The sequence below is a fragment of the Pygoscelis adeliae genome, unplaced genomic scaffold, assembly GCF_000699105.1.
Source record: "Pygoscelis adeliae isolate BGI_AS28 unplaced genomic scaffold, ASM69910v1 Scaffold113, whole genome shotgun sequence".
Lineage (NCBI taxonomy): Eukaryota > Metazoa > Chordata > Aves > Sphenisciformes > Spheniscidae > Pygoscelis > Pygoscelis adeliae.
Genome location: NW_008825108.1, coordinates 14586166 through 14605280, shown reverse-complemented (window position 1 = coordinate 14605280; position 19115 = coordinate 14586166). Strand labels below are relative to the sequence as shown.

Below are 19115 nucleotides of genomic sequence, written 5' to 3'. Positions count from 1 at the left end.
TTGTTTAGCCTGGAAGAAAAGGAGGCTGAGGGGAGACCTCATCACGCTCTACAACTACCTGAAAGGAGGCTGTAGTGAGGTGAGTGTCGGTCTCTTCTCCCAAGTAACAAGCGATAGAATGAGAGGAAACGGCCTCAAGTTGTGCCAGGGGAGGTTTAGATTGGACGTGAGGAAAAATTTCTTTACTGAAAGAGTGGTTAAACATTGGAACAGGCTGCCCAGGGAAGGGGGTGAGTCACCATCCCTGGAGGTATTTAAAAGACGTGTAGATGCAGCACTTAGGGACATGGTTTAGTGGGCATGGTGTTGTTGGGTTGATGGTTGGACTCGATGATCTTAGAGGTCTTTTCCAACCTTAATGATTCTATGATTCTATGATTGTCTTGTAGCCATCCCTTAGTAAAACTGTTACCATCTTTTGTTGAAAATGTATTTTCATTACAGTGGAATTATTAGGTGTTTTTCCATCAAAAAATTACTGCTAACCTTCTTACAATTATCTTCAAAATGAATTGGTTTATGCGCCGACATTCTGAAAGGAAAATTAATACTCTTTTGCCTTTTCTTTTTTAAAGCAAAATGGTAATTTGTTTGTTAAAGCTTGCTCTTGAAGAGCATTCAAATCTTTCTCCCTTTATTTTTCAGTACTCCCTTCTCGTATATGGAGGTTTGGTCTTCTGGTCTTGGAGCTTGGGATTTTTTTACTATGGGATTGAATACATGTACAGAAGTGTTTGCAGGATTAGGGCCTTAGGATACATCCACTGTAGTTTCTGAACATATGGATTCATAGGCATATATAGCCCCGCATGTTTTAATGCCAGCCCTTCACTGTATTTCAGTGATATCCATCATCATTTCCTCTGTTAGTTTCTTTTGCATACGGTACCTTACACAGTAATGTTCTTCTGTTTGACACATGCAAGTTGTTCCTCCTGAGTAAAGCACCTTTTAAATGGTGCTGGATCTGGGAGCCCTTCCAGAAGCCTGAGTGCCCTAACTACTGGTTAAGGGAACGCTTGCTCCATTTTGTTTAACCGGCTGTTTCCCTTATTAAGACTCAATTACTTCTCTATTTTTTTGTGTTTTAATTTAAGGATTTAGTGAGGTTAAGAACACTTTAGAACAAATAAGGCAAATATACAATGGGCATCCATTAAAAATCTCTTGCACGTGAGTCACAGTATGTGAATCATTTGAGTGAAGTGACTTGGTCTTACATTTAAATCCACTTTCCCAATGAATTGCCACATAACTGTATATCTGATTGTATTTCTGATGAATCACTTGAAATACACAACTTTTTAAAAAATTGATAAAGCATTAATAACTTTGTAAATAAGGAAGAAGTTAAGATTATTTTTACTCCTAAGTGAAGAATATTCCACAGCTCCTGCATGAAATATAGATTATAACTACCCCATAAGCCAACATGAAAAGGTCTATCTTGTAAAGAATGTAGAAAATGGAGATGTGCTTCAAATCAGTATATCAAATTAGAAAGTGAGAGTAAATGTTAATTTATAACATTTTTGCTTATTCTCATACTAGCCATATGAAGACAGAATGATGCACAAGTGTCCTAACATGGTTTAGTGACCTGTCTTTGAGAGACACCGTTATAAAAGACTAACAGTAAAATTACAGTATGCTATTCCCTTTGGGAATTTTCTGTTTTCTTCTACTTTTCTGTATTCAGATTAGATAGAGAACTGATTATGCAGAATGCAAGAATGAGTGTATTGAACAGACAGGTAACAGTCTGTACAAATAATATAATTAAATAAACTGCAGGAATGATCCATTTCAGGTTCCCTACAAAATAACATCTCAGATCAGGTATGAAGTAACTCCCTGTGTACTTGTGGCAACTGTCCATGAGCAGAAGAAAATAGATATATTTGAATTAAGGTAGTTGTTAAATGTTAACTGTGAAGTAATGTGTAATTATTAGTAGCTGCATCTACCAGTAAAAATAGTGGTCTTTTTTTTCCTTTTCCAAATTTTCTGCCATGTGGTACAGAAGTCCTGATTAAGATCATCAGCTCTTTCCTTCTTAGTGTGTGTTCCCTGCCTGTGTGATACATATCAGCCTTATGATTCCCAGTGCTGAAAAGTAGCAACGAAAGTCAGAGGAATTGTACTGTGCTGGGTTTGCTGTGCTGCAACTTGCTTTTTTAACCTGGTGTTCTGGAAAACAATGCACCAGTGGCCAGTTCTCACCTCGTCGGTGCCGATCCAGAAAATTCCTAACTCTCTGAAGCTATCCGAGTGTAGAACTGATAGAAAAAGGAGAAGATCACGATTGAACCTAGAAAGAGTCATTAAAAATTGGTGGTGGTGGTGGTGAGTCTGACTCTGTTAAATGAAGTACTACAGCATGAGTAAGATGCCTTACTTCAACCATGATGTGCGAGCTGCCTGGGGTTACCATTTTCTCGGCTCTATTATAAAATAGAAAATTGCTGAACTCATGAGCTGTCTTCAGCTTCACACAGACCCATTTGTCATATCTAATGTCGTATTTAATCTGAGCACTAAAGTCTGCTTCATAAATGGATTTAGGAAAGCTCTTCAGACTTTACATTCCCATGAAGGCAGATACCCACAGAGACAGTAGTTTTATCCCCAGGAACTTCATAGATTAAACCTACACTTTGAGATCTATTATTTATAGAAGCAAATGCTGTATCTGTGCTGGCAGTAAATGATATGTAGAGGTATTGCATCAAAAAAATGGAAAGTTTGGAAAAGGAACTGATGAGTTATCTGATATCGTGGAAATTATGTTCCTATATGTCAATAAAATCACTATTTCAATACATTTCTGGATAAGGTTCATGGAAAAAAATGTATATTTCTATGAATTCCACTAGAGGATGTTCAATTTTGGCTAAGAAGGAAGAGGTGCACTGTTATCTTTGGCTATGTGAGGGTGTAAAGACAATAGTATCTCTTTGTGCTTGACCTTCTCCGTATTCTTTGGGTGTCTGAGCCCTGCAGAACAAGTAAGATACAGAAAGTGCAGTTGCACTTCTGGTGCTGCACTGGAGTGGAATAATAATTTCTTTAGGGCAAGGACTGCTTTCTTAGTACTGCCTGACCATGTGTTCCCTGATCTTCCACAGAGGTTTCTAGATGGTGCTGCAAAACAAGTAAACCCAAGTGTATAATAATAGGTCCCTCATCAGTTGTGGGAGTGGGCTGTGCCATCATTGTACCCTCCCTCCTGAATCTTAACACTAGAAGAAATGGGAGAGAAATTGCCATTAGCATTCCTGTTGTTGCTAGTGATGGTGCTAAGGCTACCTCAGAAGGTTCAGCTCCAGGAGGAGGCTTGGTTTCTGGGTTCAGTGCCAGGAGTAGGCTTTGGCCAATGCGCTCAGCTGAGAGACTCCAGGTCATGTTTGCACAGCTACAGTCAGGTCAATCCAGACTCTCTTACGGGAAGATTCATCACGCTTTATTTTAACTATCTAAGGGTTAAGTATGTGATATAGGTTTCAGCTTTCTCTCTAGTTGATGAAGAGAGAATAGGATATCCAAATTACCTGCTGGAAATGCTTGTCTGACCCCTCTAAAGAAAGCCCATATGACTAGTTTGGACAAAATCCCTAACTTCTAAAATTATGTGAGATAAATCCCACACTTCATGTCAAGAGTTTCACTTTGAATTTACAGTACACAGGAGAGAAGACTTAGTAGAAACAAAAAAAGAAGGAATTACTGTTCTTGCTATCACTTCATTTATTGATCGTTATCTCCTCCTTAAGGTTTGAGATACTGGAGTGCTGCAAGCCCAGGTTATCTATAAGAAAAGCCTTTTAAAGCATTTTATGTTCCATGATTTGCCACACATATATAGAACAACCCCTAAAAACATACACAATATGTGCAATCTGCAGCTGAGAATGAGTAAGACAAAAGTAAACAATTAGGTTTTATTTAATTTTCCATATTGGAAAAAAATAAGCCCAAGAACTGCTGTTTTCTCCTATGAACTAAAAAAATTCACAAAGTCTTTAATAAACTACATATTTTTAGCTTCCCTTTCTGGTTGTGCTCACACACACAGCAGTTCCCATAATTATAAGCAGCTTTACTTCATGACATTATCTTTAATCTATGAGTAAAATAGATTTTCAAAATAAATTAGATGCATGTAAGGACTGAATTAGGTGATAATAAAATAAATTGACTTGTCTGAAAGTGATTTGTGTGACTGGTGTTGAAACAAGCAAACTAACCCTGTTCTCTCTCGACAGAGGAATTATTTGCTCAGCACTCTAACCCACTGAAATTGATACTTTGACTTCAAGGTTTTATATTGTCTATGGTAGTAACAGGTTGGCATAGTTGCTTAATACTATGTAGAATGTAAATATCACATTTATGTTTAAAGACTTCCATTGCACATGAAGAGCAAGATGACTGGTTGTGTGCAAATATTCTTGGTGTAATTTTTTCTTCATTATTTCTCACTAAGAAGAGGAAAGACCCAAGAGGCAGGTAAAATACCACGAGATGAAACTCAGATCTAACATGAGATATTTTAGTAAAATTACAAAGTTCAACAAAAAGGTCCAAAAGTTGAAGATCTTTAGATATTAAAATTCAGATGTTAAAAAGAAAAATCTTCTAATTGTAAGCGTTGTTAGACATTGGAAAAGATTTGCTAAAATAAATTATGAAGTCTTACTTAGAATCATAGAATGGTTTGGGTTGGAAGGGACCTTTAAAGGTCACCTAGTCCAACCCCCCCTGCAATGAGCAGGGACATCTTCAACCAGATGGGGTTGCTCAGAGCCCTGTCCAACCTGACCTTGAATGTCTCCAGGGATGGGGCATCCACCACCTCCCTGGGAAACCTGTGCCAGTGTCCCACCACCCTCAGCATAAAAAATCGCTTCCTTATATCTAGTCTAAATCTACCCCCCTTTAGTTTAAAACCATTCCCCCTTGTCCTGTCACTAACTTTTGATGCAGCCCAGGATACAGTTGGCCTTCTGGGCTGCGAGTGCACATTGCTGGCTCATGTCCAGCTTTTCATCCACCAGTACCCCCAAGTCCTTCTTGGCAGGGCTGCTCTCAATCCTTTCATCCCCCAGCCTGTATTGATACCGGGGGTTGCCCCAACCCAGGTGCAGGACCTTGCACTTGGCCTTGTTGAACCTCATCGGGTTCACACAGGCCCACTTCTTGAGCTTGTCCAGGTCCCTCTGGATGGCATCCCGTCCCTCTGGCGTGTTGACTGCACCACTCAGCTTGGTGTCATCTGCAAACTTATATCTGCAAATTTATATTATGATCTCTCACAGGCTTGTGCAGGGACATAACGGTGTACTAATATAATTTTGTAGTTCACCTGCAAGTAGTGGTAAGGCTTTCAGATATATCTGTTTTACTTAAGCAGTGGTTCTTTCAGATGGTTCAGTTAATAAGACAACTTTTTTCCACTCAAAAGGTGGAAGCCTATACCCCTGCTCCTATTCCACCCTTTGCACCAATACAGGTCTTCATTAGTGAACAAATTCACCTCACTAAACTGGCAGAAATCTAACCCAGAAAGCTGGAATTGAATAAATTTCCACTCTCTTTAGCTTTAGCAGCTACCTAAGAAGTCAGACAAGCATGAGAGGTGTTGCAGAAACACCTAGAGGGAGAATGACACTGCCCAGCTGGAGAGTATCGCTTGGAGAAGGGGGTGACAGGGCCACCCTTCCAGCAGCATTGGTTCTTACACAGGAGCCATGATCTCATCAGCTGTGTAGAGATTTTCTTGACCTTTGCAAAGATTTCCTAATACATTTTAGGACTGTTGAAGAGTCTGAATCTCATTTGCAGAATTCGCTGAAGAATGCCTCAAATAATCAGAAATCGATGATAGCTTTTGCTCCAATTAAAAATATAAATCACAAGAAATGTACCCAGAAAATAGGGCAGTAAGGGTGTTTGAGAGGTCATGAAGTCCATCCTCTTGTCTAAAGCAGGACCAGAACAGACGAAATGTGCTTTTCTTCTCATCCCCAGTTTATCTAATGCATCCAATTTCCTTTCCCTTCCCTACTTTTACATCTTCCCTTTTTCTTGTAGGTACAACTTCAAGCAACTGATCTTTTTCCTTGTACCTTCTTCACTCTCCAAACTTAGTCAAACAGGCATGGTACTTCACTTAAAATTTGAACATTTCTTGCTGATCTCTTCACAAACCCTTTCTCTTCTCTTTTCTCCCCCATGCTGTTTACATGTCACTGGTCCACACTCAGCTTACGATTGAGAATGAAAGGTTTATTGGTTGCCACACCTGACATGCAGTCTGTGCATCTTTCTCTGCTCAGCCAGACATCTGAAACCAGATTCATAATAGATTCCAGCAGAAGTGCCATTATAAGGCATACTCGGTAGGTGTGAGAAACAGATGTTCACTCAGTATAATGAGTAGTGCTGGCAGCATTAAAAATGCATGCCATGAGATGCCTAAGTGGTCTGTAACATCATTTGAGTCTTAAGGTGGAAAGAGTCAGCTGCATATGTGTGCTGGTTTTGGCTGGGATAGAGTTAATTTTCTTCATAGAAGCTAGTATGGGGCTGTGTTTTGGATTGAGGGTGAGAACAATGTTGATAACACAGGGATGTTTTCGTTACTGCTGAGCAGTGCTTACACAGAGTCAAGGCCTTTTCTGCTTCTCACACCACCCCACCAGCGAGTAGGCTGGGGGTGCACAAGGAGTTGGGAGGGGACACAGCCGGGACAGCTGACCCCAACAGACCAAAGGGATATTCCACACACCATATGACGTCATGCTCAGCATATAAAGCTGGGAGAAGAAGAAGGAAGGGGGGGACGTTCGGAGTGATGGTGTTTGTCTTCCCAAGTAACAGTTATGCGTGATGGAGCCCTGCTTTCCTGGAGATGGCTGAACACCTGCCTGCCCATGGGAAGGAGTGAATGAATTCCTTGTTCTGCTTTGCTTGCGTGCGCGGCTTTTGCTTTACCTATTAAACTGTCTTTATCTCAACCCACCAGTTTTCTCACTTTTCCCCTTCCGATTCTCTCCCCCATCCCACTGTGGGGGAGTGAGCGAGCGGCTGTGTGGTGCTTAGTTGCCGGCTGGGGTTAAACCACAACAATATGATATGGCTATTTGCTGCTAGAGACCATTGTTATTCTGTATTCATATTCAAGAACTGCACAGAAACTGCCGTCAGGTTTGTGGCTCAGTCATTCCAGGCTCTGAGCACATACATGATTCTTGCCTTTTCAGTCTGAAATTACTTTTTTGATCTAGCCATATGTAGATTTTTACATAGTGTTGTACTTTTAAAATATAAAAGAAAGCAGACCATTTTTCAAAAGCTCTGCCTTTCTAGTTGCTCTTCTTTGCTTCTTTGAAAGGCTTCTCTTCTCATGACGTGAATTAGTTTTTAAAAATGAAGTTGCCTGATGTTGTGATTTAACCTCAGCTGGCAACTCAGCACCCCGCAGCCACTCGCTCACTCCCCCCCAGTGAGATGGGGGAGAGAATCGGAAGGGTAAAAGTGAGAAAACTCGTGGGTTGTGAGATAAAGACAGTTTAATAGGTAAAGCAAAAGCCACGCGCGCAAGCAAAGCAAAACAAGGAATTCATTCACTCCTTCCCATGGGCAGGCAGGTGTTCAGCCATCTCCAGGAAAGCAGGGCTCCATCACACTTAATGGTTGCTTGGGAAGACAAACACCATCTCTCCAAAAGTCCCCCCCTTCCTTCTTCTTCCCCCAGGTTTATGTACTGAGCATGACGTCACATGGTATGGAATGTCCCTTTGGCCAGTTGGGGTCAGCTGTCCTGGCTGTGCCCCCTCCCAGCTTCTTGTGCACCTCCAGCCTCCTCAGTTGGTAGAGCATGGGAAGCTGAAAAGTCCTTGACTAGTGTAAGCACTACCTAGCAACAACTAAAACATGGGTGTGTTATCAACTTTGTTCTCACCCTAAATCCAAAATGCAGCACTGTACCAGCTACTAGGAAGGAAATTAACTCTATCCCTGCCAAAACCAGGACACCTGACTATACTTGTTGCAGCACAACAGTGCCTTCTGGACCTGCTCCTGTCCCTAAGGAAAACAGTGATTTATTTTTTTCCCAAACTTGAACTGGGAATGGAACTTACTTTTTATCTGTAACCAGTTTTCTGTAATCAGTGTAATCAGTGCCGTAATCCAGTGTCTATCTATGAATATGGAATTTAGGAACAATGAAAAAGATATCTGCATAAGGATTGTTTTTTATATATATGATATTTTAATACTGACATAATTTATATTCTTTAGTTATATCGATAGATTCTTCCTTCTTTCTTCAGTTTTATAAAACCTGCCTAATTTAGTCTAAAATATTTTAAAACCAAAGGCAAGAATTTTAAGGGGATCAGTGCAAAAGTGTAACTTGATTATGGACATTCATCTGTTACATTGCCAGTTTATGTCTCAATCTGTGAAGATGTTTTAAATGTAGCATTACAAGACGTAGCAGATTTTTTATGGGCAGTACAGATGCTATTGTAAAATGTTAGGATTTTTCCATCCTTAACCATTGCTTTTGGAAATTTTTAAGCTAAAAGGATTGAATGGGAAGTGAACCTGGTAGCAGTTGCAGTCATGTACTACTTTGCTTTTCCCATGAGTTTGCTTACAAGTGTCCATACTGTCAGTTCAGTCTCAGTAGAGACCTGTGAGAATTAGACAGCTGTGTTGTCTAAAGATTTTATCTATACTCAGCATGTACCATCTTCTCACAGTGCCATTCTGTATCTAGAGTGCACATTTACCATTTTCACAGAAAAAAAACCCAGTTACATTCTGGATTTGCTGAACAGAATTTTCCCATAGTGTTCCACCTTTGCTCTTAGTCTTGCTTTTACAGACCCCAAAGAACAGTCTTGTACGCTTGGAGGAGATAAAGGCGAAGGGAATGCAGCCGGGGAGGGCAGAGCCTGCAACCCTTACAACAGCATCAGCAAATGGAGGATAAAAATCGAAAAAAATAGTCTGTTGTCAAACCTCTTTGGCATTTATTCACCTTTAAGTGCTTGACTTTACAAACTTAAATCATTTCCGATATGGTTTTTTTTTTAAATTTTGTTTTGGAGGAGAGAGAGTTAACATATACATATACCTAAGTGTGATTAATTTCAAACTCTATTTTTCAGAGGAAGGAAACAAAGGTTATGGACCCGTTTTTGAGGAGCAACCCATTGATACTATCTACCCAGAAGAATCTTCAGATGGACAAGTTTCAATGAACTGCAGGGCACGAGCAATTCCTTTTCCTACTTACAGGTAACCTTTCTTGTTTTGATTTTCAGGTCTTATGTATTTTACTTAGTGGGTGTTTCAGGTTGTGGTATTAAATGATTGACTGTCTTAACAGGTCAATACAAAGTCTTCAAGGCAGGAAAAAATGGGGAGATTTGCAATTTTTTAGTAAGAATCAACCTTGATTCAATCTGCCAAAATGTCTAGACAGTGTTGAAAATAGTACATTCCTGTTGTGTTAAAAGTTTTCAGCTTTTGAAAGGAGTACTGATCCAGATGCAAACCAAAAAAAAAAGTGACCTTTAAAAAATTATTAAGAGGCTATCTTTCTAGCTTAGGTTAAGGATGACTGAGGTTCAAGTCCTTGTTCTTGATTCAGAACGGCTTTTTTATCCTATTTTACTCTGAAAGAAGAAGGACTGGCTGTTTAACCTGGATATTCTACATCCTATGTTGCTTTTGTGTTCACCATATTGTAGAGAGGTGCTCATGAATGTATCAGCTATGCTACTGAAGACATGAAAAACTTTCTTCTGGGAAAATGTTTCAACTAGTTTTAGCAAAGATTCACACATGACCTCTTTCACAATAATTATGTTGTTATTAGCAGAGCAGTTCTGTTTCATTGTGGGAACTTGGGGCATCCATATGAGTTTATTGGCTATTATCTACTCATTATGTACAGAGAAATGTACTTAAGATTGTCGTTACTAAGATCATGACTAGTTTACAACCTAGTCATGGGCAGAAAACTACTGTCATCATACTAAGGGCTGACGCAATTTCTTGCCAGCAAATGAGATCCATTTCATTAAATTGTCCTATGATCCTCTGATCTGCCCCTGATACTCACTTATGCGTCTCCCTAAACTCTGGCTTCTAAGACAGCAAAAGCAGTTGAGTCTGCTGGCCATTCTTTTAAATCTATTACAATATTGTTGTCAACTATGTTATTCTTCCATCAAAACAGCTTAGCTAGTCTTCATTGTCTTTTTTTTAAATCTACCTACAGGTTGTCTACATATACAGGACCACCTGTGATTGCAGGATTTGAGGGGAAACTAGAATAACCCCTTTGAATATGATCCCTGGCTCTAGTATCTTTGCAAGTTCTTCTACATGGCATTTTGCTGTTGCACTTGTTTGCTCTCCCCATGCTTGGAAAGGCCTGGAAGTGTGGAGGGATGAGATACACTTAGATTCGGTACCCTTCTGATATACTTACTCATCACTTCCAGTCTGTCCAGAGACTCCCCCACCCTGCCTGCAAGACTGTGTAAACATACCATCTGTAGAGTGATTACAGGCTCTACATAAATTTTAGTGTTCTTCTTTATCTGTCATGGGGTCTGCAAAATCTGAACTAGTAAAGTCACTCTGGAAGAATTGCCTCACACCTCCAGAGCTCTTCTATCTAGGAACAGATCTGCCAATTATTGCTGATAGCTGATGTGATGATAATTACAATACAGGATAAAGACACTTTCCTTATTTCCTGACATCATTATTTTAGTCTACCTCAATATATTGTCTTCATTTCTTAGCCCTGTAACAGTTCATGAGCCAAAATTCTCCTCTTTCAGAGGTAGGTAAGTCCTTTCTGCCACTTTTGTTCTTTCTGACATCACCTTAGTCTTCTTTTAGAAGTTCTTTATTTTCACTGTTTGTTAAGCATTCATCCACTCTCCCTTCTGTATTTGATGGTCCTTCATCCTTGCTAGAGTTCAAATACTCATTTGAGTTTCTGGGAATCTATTTTTTCCCCCAGTTGTTGCTGGAGCCTTCAACACTATGAAAGGCAACATACTTTTCATGGGGACAGGATATGAATCCATTAGTCCCCAGTCCTGTTTGCAAATCATGGACCTCAGATTACTGCGCTGTTTCTCCCAAAATGACCTTTTATACAAATGCACACTGGTGATTACCAATGACCATTTTCTGTAGTCTTCCTACCATCTTTAGAGATTTCATAGGTCTATTGTGGTTCTAGCATTTCTAAGGTTTCTTCAAACACTTTCTCTTTCTGTAGGCTCCCTTCACATATAACCTTTTGTATTGTTCCTAACTCATCTATAGATATCTTTATATGTATATTCCTGCAGTTTTACATCCCAGCTGGAAGAAACTCAGACCAGCCTTGGAAAAAGAGAAGAGAGGTAGATAACTACACATTTTACTAATGCACCTTCCCAAGCTGCTAGGTAGTTTATAGGAAAAAAATACAAAGATTTGTTCCCAGCTCTGAAGAGAGACAACTTCTTTTAAATTAAGTGCATCCGATTGGGTGTCATGAGGCATCTTACTCTGCCTTTTCAAGTATGAGAAAAACTATGCATGTGAGAAGTCCAGCTGAACCTGGTGAGAACTGCCCATGTGAATGAAGTTACTCACAAACACAGCTTTTGTGGAACAGAGGAGCTGCCATTTAAGAGGCAAGGTTTGAGCAAGCAGATTGCATGACTGCTTGTTGTGCACTCACTTGAATATCTTTGTTAAGGTTAATTTTTTATACTGCAGAGTAACCCTGTTTTACAAATGAATATAGGTAATACTGTACTCAGAGAAAGAGATTTGATGATATATCATAGAAAGATGATCATGTTTTGATTTTTTAATTAATAAATTCAGAAGAAAACGATTTTTAATGTGTTTTTTTAATTCTTACTCCTCAGTTACACATTTTGTGTAATGTTTTCCTAATCTTTTTCATTGCAGCATAAGCGGTCCTCATGACAGTTATTCCTAGGTATTTCTGAACAGGGGATTTATTATTTGTAATACAGACATGTAGTATATCTCACAGGACTGAAGTGATACCTCTAAAATCCTGTAAAACCTAAATGATATTTACTGCATCTTGAAAATCCTGCCTTTTCATAATTTATTTTTAATTTATTTTTTGTTAATACCACTTTTATTATTGTTTCTTTCTATGACAATTGCAATTTCAGCTTCCAAATGAGTATTCTGTATATTTCAGTACATCTTCAATAAGGAAGGAACACTAGGGTATGCGCTGTCATTTTCAAACACTAATGCCTGTCTTTACCTTGTGACAAAAAATGATTTACACTGAAAGAATTTTATAATCTTTAAATGTCTTTAAATTGCATCTTTCCTATTTGTGCTCAGGAAATGTGCAGTTCCATTCAAAGAAGGTTATGGGCTCCCCCTTGTGGACACGGTAAAAGATAGAAATATAGCTATGAATCATGAATATTGGTTCCTACTCCTTGTTCTGTAACCTTGTTGAAATCAGTAGCAGTCAGTAAGGGCCAGACCTGGTCCACCAAGTTCCACTCGTAGTCCCTGAAGTGAAAGTTACAGTGACTCAAAGAACTGGCTGCGGGGTTTTACAGTAATTAGGTGGGAGTGTCCAGCAATTTTTTTTAATGTTGTAAGTAGATCTTAAATCAGGTGTGCCACTGTTTTTGCACAGACTTCACTGGCACGTTAAGCATTACAAAACATTTTCATCCCCCACAGCAAGTTTGCAAAAAGCTCTTAAAAATTTCATTAGTCTATACTGTAAAGGTGCAGAGGGAGTATTTTCTTAGCCAATTTGGCCTTAGATAACTATTTGAGGATATGTTTATAATCCCAGTGCTTGATCACTAGCTAGCTCACTCACGGCCAGCTCAAGCATCCTTTACTGCATGGCCAGCAAGCAGATTTTAACCTCTGTCACATCTCCGGGAAGGCTGAAGCAGACTGAGGCCGTTATGTTTAAAAGACCTATGGAGTTCAAATCTGTGGCTCTTGCTGAAGAAAAACTTAAAACATATATAGAAGTATATTAATAACTTCCTGTATAGTTTATCACAACTTATGAGTTATTTTTCAAATCACATTTCTTACCAGGTTTGTTTTTTGGGCCAAATCTTATATCTGGCTTTTCTTTTTTAATAGGTGGAAACTCAACAACTGGGATATTGATTTAACAAAGGATCGCTACAGTATGGTGGGAGGCAGACTTGTTATCAATAATCCAGAAAAATCAAGGGACGCTGGAAAATATGTCTGTGTAGTGTCAAATATCTTTGGAACTGTCAGAAGCAGTGAAGCCACTCTGAGTTTTGGATGTAAGCCGATGTTTATGTCAAAACGTAGAAACGTTACGGTTAGCTTGAAATCCCCAATGTATTACACTGCAGTGTCTTCTGCTAACGTGCTATAGCTCTATTACTCTGTAAAAACAATCTTAAGTGCCTTAGTCTGCAGAGATGAACACGAAATAAGTTTCGTAAGCATTTTATATTCTTAGCGTTCAGCTGACGTGACAACCTTCACAGTAAATTATTATTAAATTATTAATTGAAGAGACTCATGGAGCCAGATCTTGAGATAATAATGTCCAGACTCTTTTTAAATCATGGTAGGACCTAAGGGGAAATAGTCACAGAAGAAAGAAACAAGTGGGGGCATATGGTGATGAGGCACTGCTGCCATGCAAACACAACTGGGATGCCTTTAGGAGGAAGGCATGGCACTCGCTAGTAAAGCGTGCTCCCTGATTCCTAGGCTACGATGAAGACCCTGCTGCGGGACATTTCTGTCAGCTTCTGACAATCATGAGCTAGTCTTGTGAATGCATGCATATGCACAGACCTGCACTGTTGACAAATACATGCATTGTAAAGAACTGATGTACTACATGAAGAGTAATGTAAAATTTTACCAACTGGCAACAGAGTTTGGGATTTTTATTTTATTTTGCCTTAAGATGCTTTTTTCCCTGGATATATTTTTTCATCGGAGAAACAAAAGGAATCCACAAAAAAAGGAATCCACTCTTATCTGGTGACCATTCACAAAGCCCTGTGTGCCCTTTAATCCTGACACTAAGTGTTTAGTGCCCCTCTTGTCTTTCAGCAGCCTCCGTGAGCAGAATTCACTCCTTACTGTATAAGATCAGAGATGAATTGAAAAGTTCTGTTTTCTGCTAGTGATTATAATACTGTGGGACCACATATCTCAAGAAAACTTAAGAGGCTGTAGAGAGCTGATGGATTGCGTAATAGTTGATCTAGTCTTAGTCTGTATTTTACCCGGTGTATTTTCTAGAATGAATAGAAGGCCAGGTTGTTATTTCCTTCTAATGGAGATGATATCAAAATTCAGTTTACAGGATATTTATTTATACCTAAAGCAGGCACCAGTGGTGCCAGTCCTGAGCAGCCAGTGGGATAAAAGCTATGACAATAGCTGTAGCTACTTAAAATGAAACCTATACACATAATAGATGAAAAAAGTAGAATCAGAACAGTCTGAGGCATGTTTTCTGCCTACCAGCTCACAGGTTGCATGAGCTGAAGGTTGAATTACTGGGCAATTATACTGAACAGAACCCTAATACATAGTATTTACCTATTTAAATGAAAATAGGGTAAAGAGCGAGGAATAGAAGTGAAAAGATAGCTGGAAACTGATAAATACTTGTTAAAAAAATGGTACTGTCATTCTTCTTTACACTGTTGTGTTTGCTCCCCGCTCCTTTTTATGATCACCTATAAAAAACATTTCCTTCCACAACCACTGATTCTAAAAAATTGAATATAGTTGCTAAAATTAATATAGAAAATGTCTGCTCTTTAGCTTGTGTGTAAACTGATTGAAAAATGACAACTGTTTAGAAGAGTTCAAAAAAATCTTGACCAGCTATACATGAGCAAGACCTTTTATTTTTTTCTTACTGTCAAATTTACTGAAATGGAACAAAAGCCACACTGTCTCATAAACTTCATGTCAATTAATCCATCTGAGAACACTGTCTTTAGTAGAACTGGATCTTTTTGCATCCAGTGCTTTAAAACTCATTAAAATCTTTTTTAGCTGTTACACGTATACTCCTGAGGGAAGGAGTTTTATCCTGCAGGAATATTTAGTGGCTTTTTGGTGTGTGCTGAGCAAAATCAGCAGCTGATATATTGTTCTGTTTGCTGGGAAACTGTCAGAATAGTAAAACACAGCAATTTCATAGCAGAGAGGCTGCAAGAATGACAAGGGAGATAAATTTCCATACTCACTAGATATTAACTGTATACTTGTAGGAGTGCAGAGATTATGCTAATTCTTTCATTCTTGCTAAAAATGAATGTCTTCCAATTAAGAGTTCATGGAATCATGCTTATTATAATTATTCAGTAATAACCAAGTAGTACTTATGCAAAGAAGACATCAAGACCCAATCAGAGTACAGGGCATTTCATAAGTGGGAAGAAGGTATACAACTAAATCTCAATAATTGTATGAGTTCCCTGCACCTGGCATAGACCATTCTATTTCAGTACTAACATAATGTTTTACATATTCAAATTGCCTGTCCTATCCCACGTCTTTAAATTTTTGGTGACTGTCCTAGAGTTTCAAAGATTATTCAAGAACACTATAAACAAAATGTCTAGACTTAAAATGTAAACTGGAAATAGCTAAAATAACTTAAAAGCAGTGATAGGTTTTCTTTTCACCAAACCCTACACTGCCCATATGCAAAGCAGTATCAAATTAACAACAGATTTGTTCCAGTGATTGTAGTTTTTTATTTTTATGTGTTTCTGTAACAGATTTTAAACGTTAATCTCTTCCAATGAAGGTGGAATTGAATAATAGTAGCAAGTTTAAATGATGATCAAAAGGTATCCAACAAGGGAAATAGATGTTTTCAGGAGAGATCAGTCAGTATTTTGAAGATAGAAAGTAGTTGTGTAGTTAGGTCCATGCCGACAAATGGAATGGGAATATGTTCAAACTACTGCAGATATTATATGAACAGAGGTATTCCAATCTATGTCAAGAGCTTCCTTGGCTTCGATTACAAAACCTGTCTGGTCAAATAGCTAATTCTTACTAAGTCAGTCTGGTATACTTAATTTCTTTTTTATCAAAGAATAATATTCCAAATTAATTGGGAGCTAGTTATGGAGAACTGAATACATTCATTGCAGGCTAAAATTATATTAAATAATAATCAGAAGTCCTTACAATGGCCCATTCCAGTTCCTACCAGGTACTATCTAATGAAAGTTCCAGTTAGTCACTGGAAAGATCAATATTATTTTCTGGTCTGCAAGAAAGATGAGTTTTTCAGAACTTGGGAGAGGTGTCTTTCTACTGAGAGAAGTCTCAAAATCCTTAAAACCTCCTAGAGATTTTTTTCCATGCATTTGACAAAGCGTAATGACATTTTCTTCCTAGATTCTTGTAGTCATTCAGGTCTGACAGCTGTGGTTGGCCTTGGGGGAATCCTTTACCGGTACCATGTTTAGTAAATGTAGCAGTTGTTACAAAGTTAAGGAATTTATTATTTTTAGATAATGCAGAGTGTCTGCTGGATCTAACTATCCATTGCAATTTACAGTAGTGAATAGTTTCTGTTTTCTACTTAATTTCTTTTTGTATGTAGCTCTGTCCTGATTTTTTCTTTATTGTTTCTGGCTGTCTGCTCTTGAACATAAGCTTTAGGTAGATCTCAGAGCCAGCTTTGGGAATTTAGTAGAACTGGGTAGCTGCCTGCCATTGAAGAAAGCTGAAGTAATCTGAATGAAGTTAGCTTAGGTGGTTTCTGTGGTAGAATATTGCATTCAGAGGCTGCGCACTTGGCTGTTACTGATGTACTGTTTACACCACAGTAGCATTTAGAGCAGAGCTCCAATCAGGATCTCTACAATCTCACTGTGCTTAGTGACATGGAGAAGCTTCACAAGAGACGTTCCCTGCCTCAAGATGTTTATAGTTTAATTTCAGAATGGATACACAGAATGAGAGTGAAAAGAATAAGCAAAATGCAATTATTGACCTAGTTGAAGTCACTCATGCAACTGTTGTCTTATCACTGCAGATACCATTACAGTCTGTGGGATGATACGTAGCTCCATGAAGGACTTCTTTCTTTATCCTTTTACAAAAGTCTCTTTTGATGGTTTAAAGAGGGTCAGCTAAGGTTTCTCCTGGGATCTGAGCCACTTCTGTCCCAAACCTCTGGCACAAAAGATGTGTCTGAGCTAACTGCTTACCAGTCCTTGGCTGCTGGAGTTGTTAGGGAGGACAGCCAAGTAATTTTAGAGAGGCCACTTTAAGTTACAGTAAAGAATTAAACTTGCATTTTGGAGAAGCCAGTTGGAAAATAACCTAAGATCCTGTTCCTTTCTTCCTGGGATTCCTTCTTCAAATGTAGCTCACCTGGCTACTCTTAAGGATACAATCTGCATCACTTTTTTCTTTCTGGCATTTGCAATTATCATGACTAAAATACTGTAAAAAAATTAATTGCACTTGATAATGACAAAGTTAAAATGAGCAAAACTGGCATTATGGGTCCACAGGTATCTATCTATCTGCCATATATTGTTGTATTTCTATATTATTCTCTACAGGGCTGAAAATAATAATAATAAAAAAATATTGTAGTGAAAACCCCAGTTTTCCTCCCCCACTTTTTTTAAACTAGATCTGGATCCCTTTCCACCTGAGGAACGCTATGAGGTTAAAGTGCGAGAAGGTGTTGGAGCAGTGCTTCTTTGTGAGCCCCCTTACCACTACCCAGGTAATTCAGCTCAAAGTGCTTCATTTTCAACTGCTTAAGAGTAGAAGACAATATTTATTTTTAAAAGTTTCTTTTAAGTTTACTTAAACAGTAACTTTTATGCAGCTTGAGAATCACCGTTGAGGTTAGTTTTCCATTTTGAATGTATGCTTGTAGTTGACCATATGTAAAGGATATTGTTGAATTTGCAAATAGGTTTTGACACTACAAATAAAATTACTCAGACTACTCTGCATAATAGAGGGGTGACTTGGCCTACCATTCGAAAGACCGGAGGACATGTCACTGTGTCATCCCAGACTTTCTTGGACAGGGCCCAGCTTCATTCCACCTAATTACTCAACAGTCACCTCAACAGAAATGATCGTGGGCTTCTGTTAAAATCATGGAAGAGCAGTAGGCACCCCCAGAGGGTCAGAGATGAGGTGATTTATGCTCTGGAAGTGCCTTTTTCTCATCATTAGCTATTGAAGAGCTCTGCGGGGATTATACCTGCAACCTCAAGCATCTGCAGTTCCATCGTGAGGGGTGAATTTGGCTGTTAGCATTTCTTTTACCTTGTAAAATGGGATAACATTTTAGTTTTCATACTGTGTGTCTAAGTATTGCAAGGAACTGAAGAACTGAGTCATATTTCTAGTTAAAATATTCTAAGGTTTTGTCTAAACGGCAAGACTGGTGAGGGCTTCCCAGCTTCTCAGTTGCGTGAGGTCAAGACCCAGCTGCCCATCTCCTCCCACCCCACTCCAGTTCCTGTGGGAAGGCTGTGCCCAAGGGGAGCCATGCGCCCTGTAGCCAGGTCCCCAGTAATCCGCAGTCATGGCAGCAGTACCCTGATGTTCGGTGTAGACAGGTATTAGCTGGCTACTGAGACATGTATATTCTCTCTCATACAGCTGCCTCTCCCGAAGAAAAGATCTATAAGCCAGAAATCAGTGTGAAGTAATTTATATGCAGACAGTATTCCATGGCTTAAGTAGCTGATAGTATTGGTTTTTAATATTGACTAGAAAATATTTTCCTCCAGATGATCTCAGTTATCGCTGGCTTCTAAATGAGTTCCCGGTATTCATTGCTTTGGACAAACGACGATTTGTGTCACAGACCAACGGCAACCTCTACATTGCAAATGTAGAAGCATCAGATAAGGGCAATTATTCGTGTTTTGTGTCCAGCCCTTCAATAACAAAGAGTGTATTCAGTAAATTTATTCCACTTATTCCACAGTCCGATCGTAAGTATTTATTAGAAATAACTATGTACCTGCAGTGTTCTAACT

The 19115-nt window shown here is 38.9% G+C and overlaps 1 protein-coding gene across 1 annotated transcript in view; it reads left to right on the top strand.

Moving 5' to 3' along the window:
• CNTN1 (contactin 1) overlaps window positions 1-19115 on the top strand; it is a 153782-nt gene that overhangs the window by 65082 nt on the left and 69585 nt on the right. Inside the window, 4 exon segments of the mRNA XM_009327698.1 lie at window positions 9126-9315; window positions 13204-13376; window positions 17741-17836; window positions 18864-19070. Coding sequence (XP_009325973.1) covers window positions 9126-9315; window positions 13204-13376; window positions 17741-17836; window positions 18864-19070 — 666 coding nt within the window.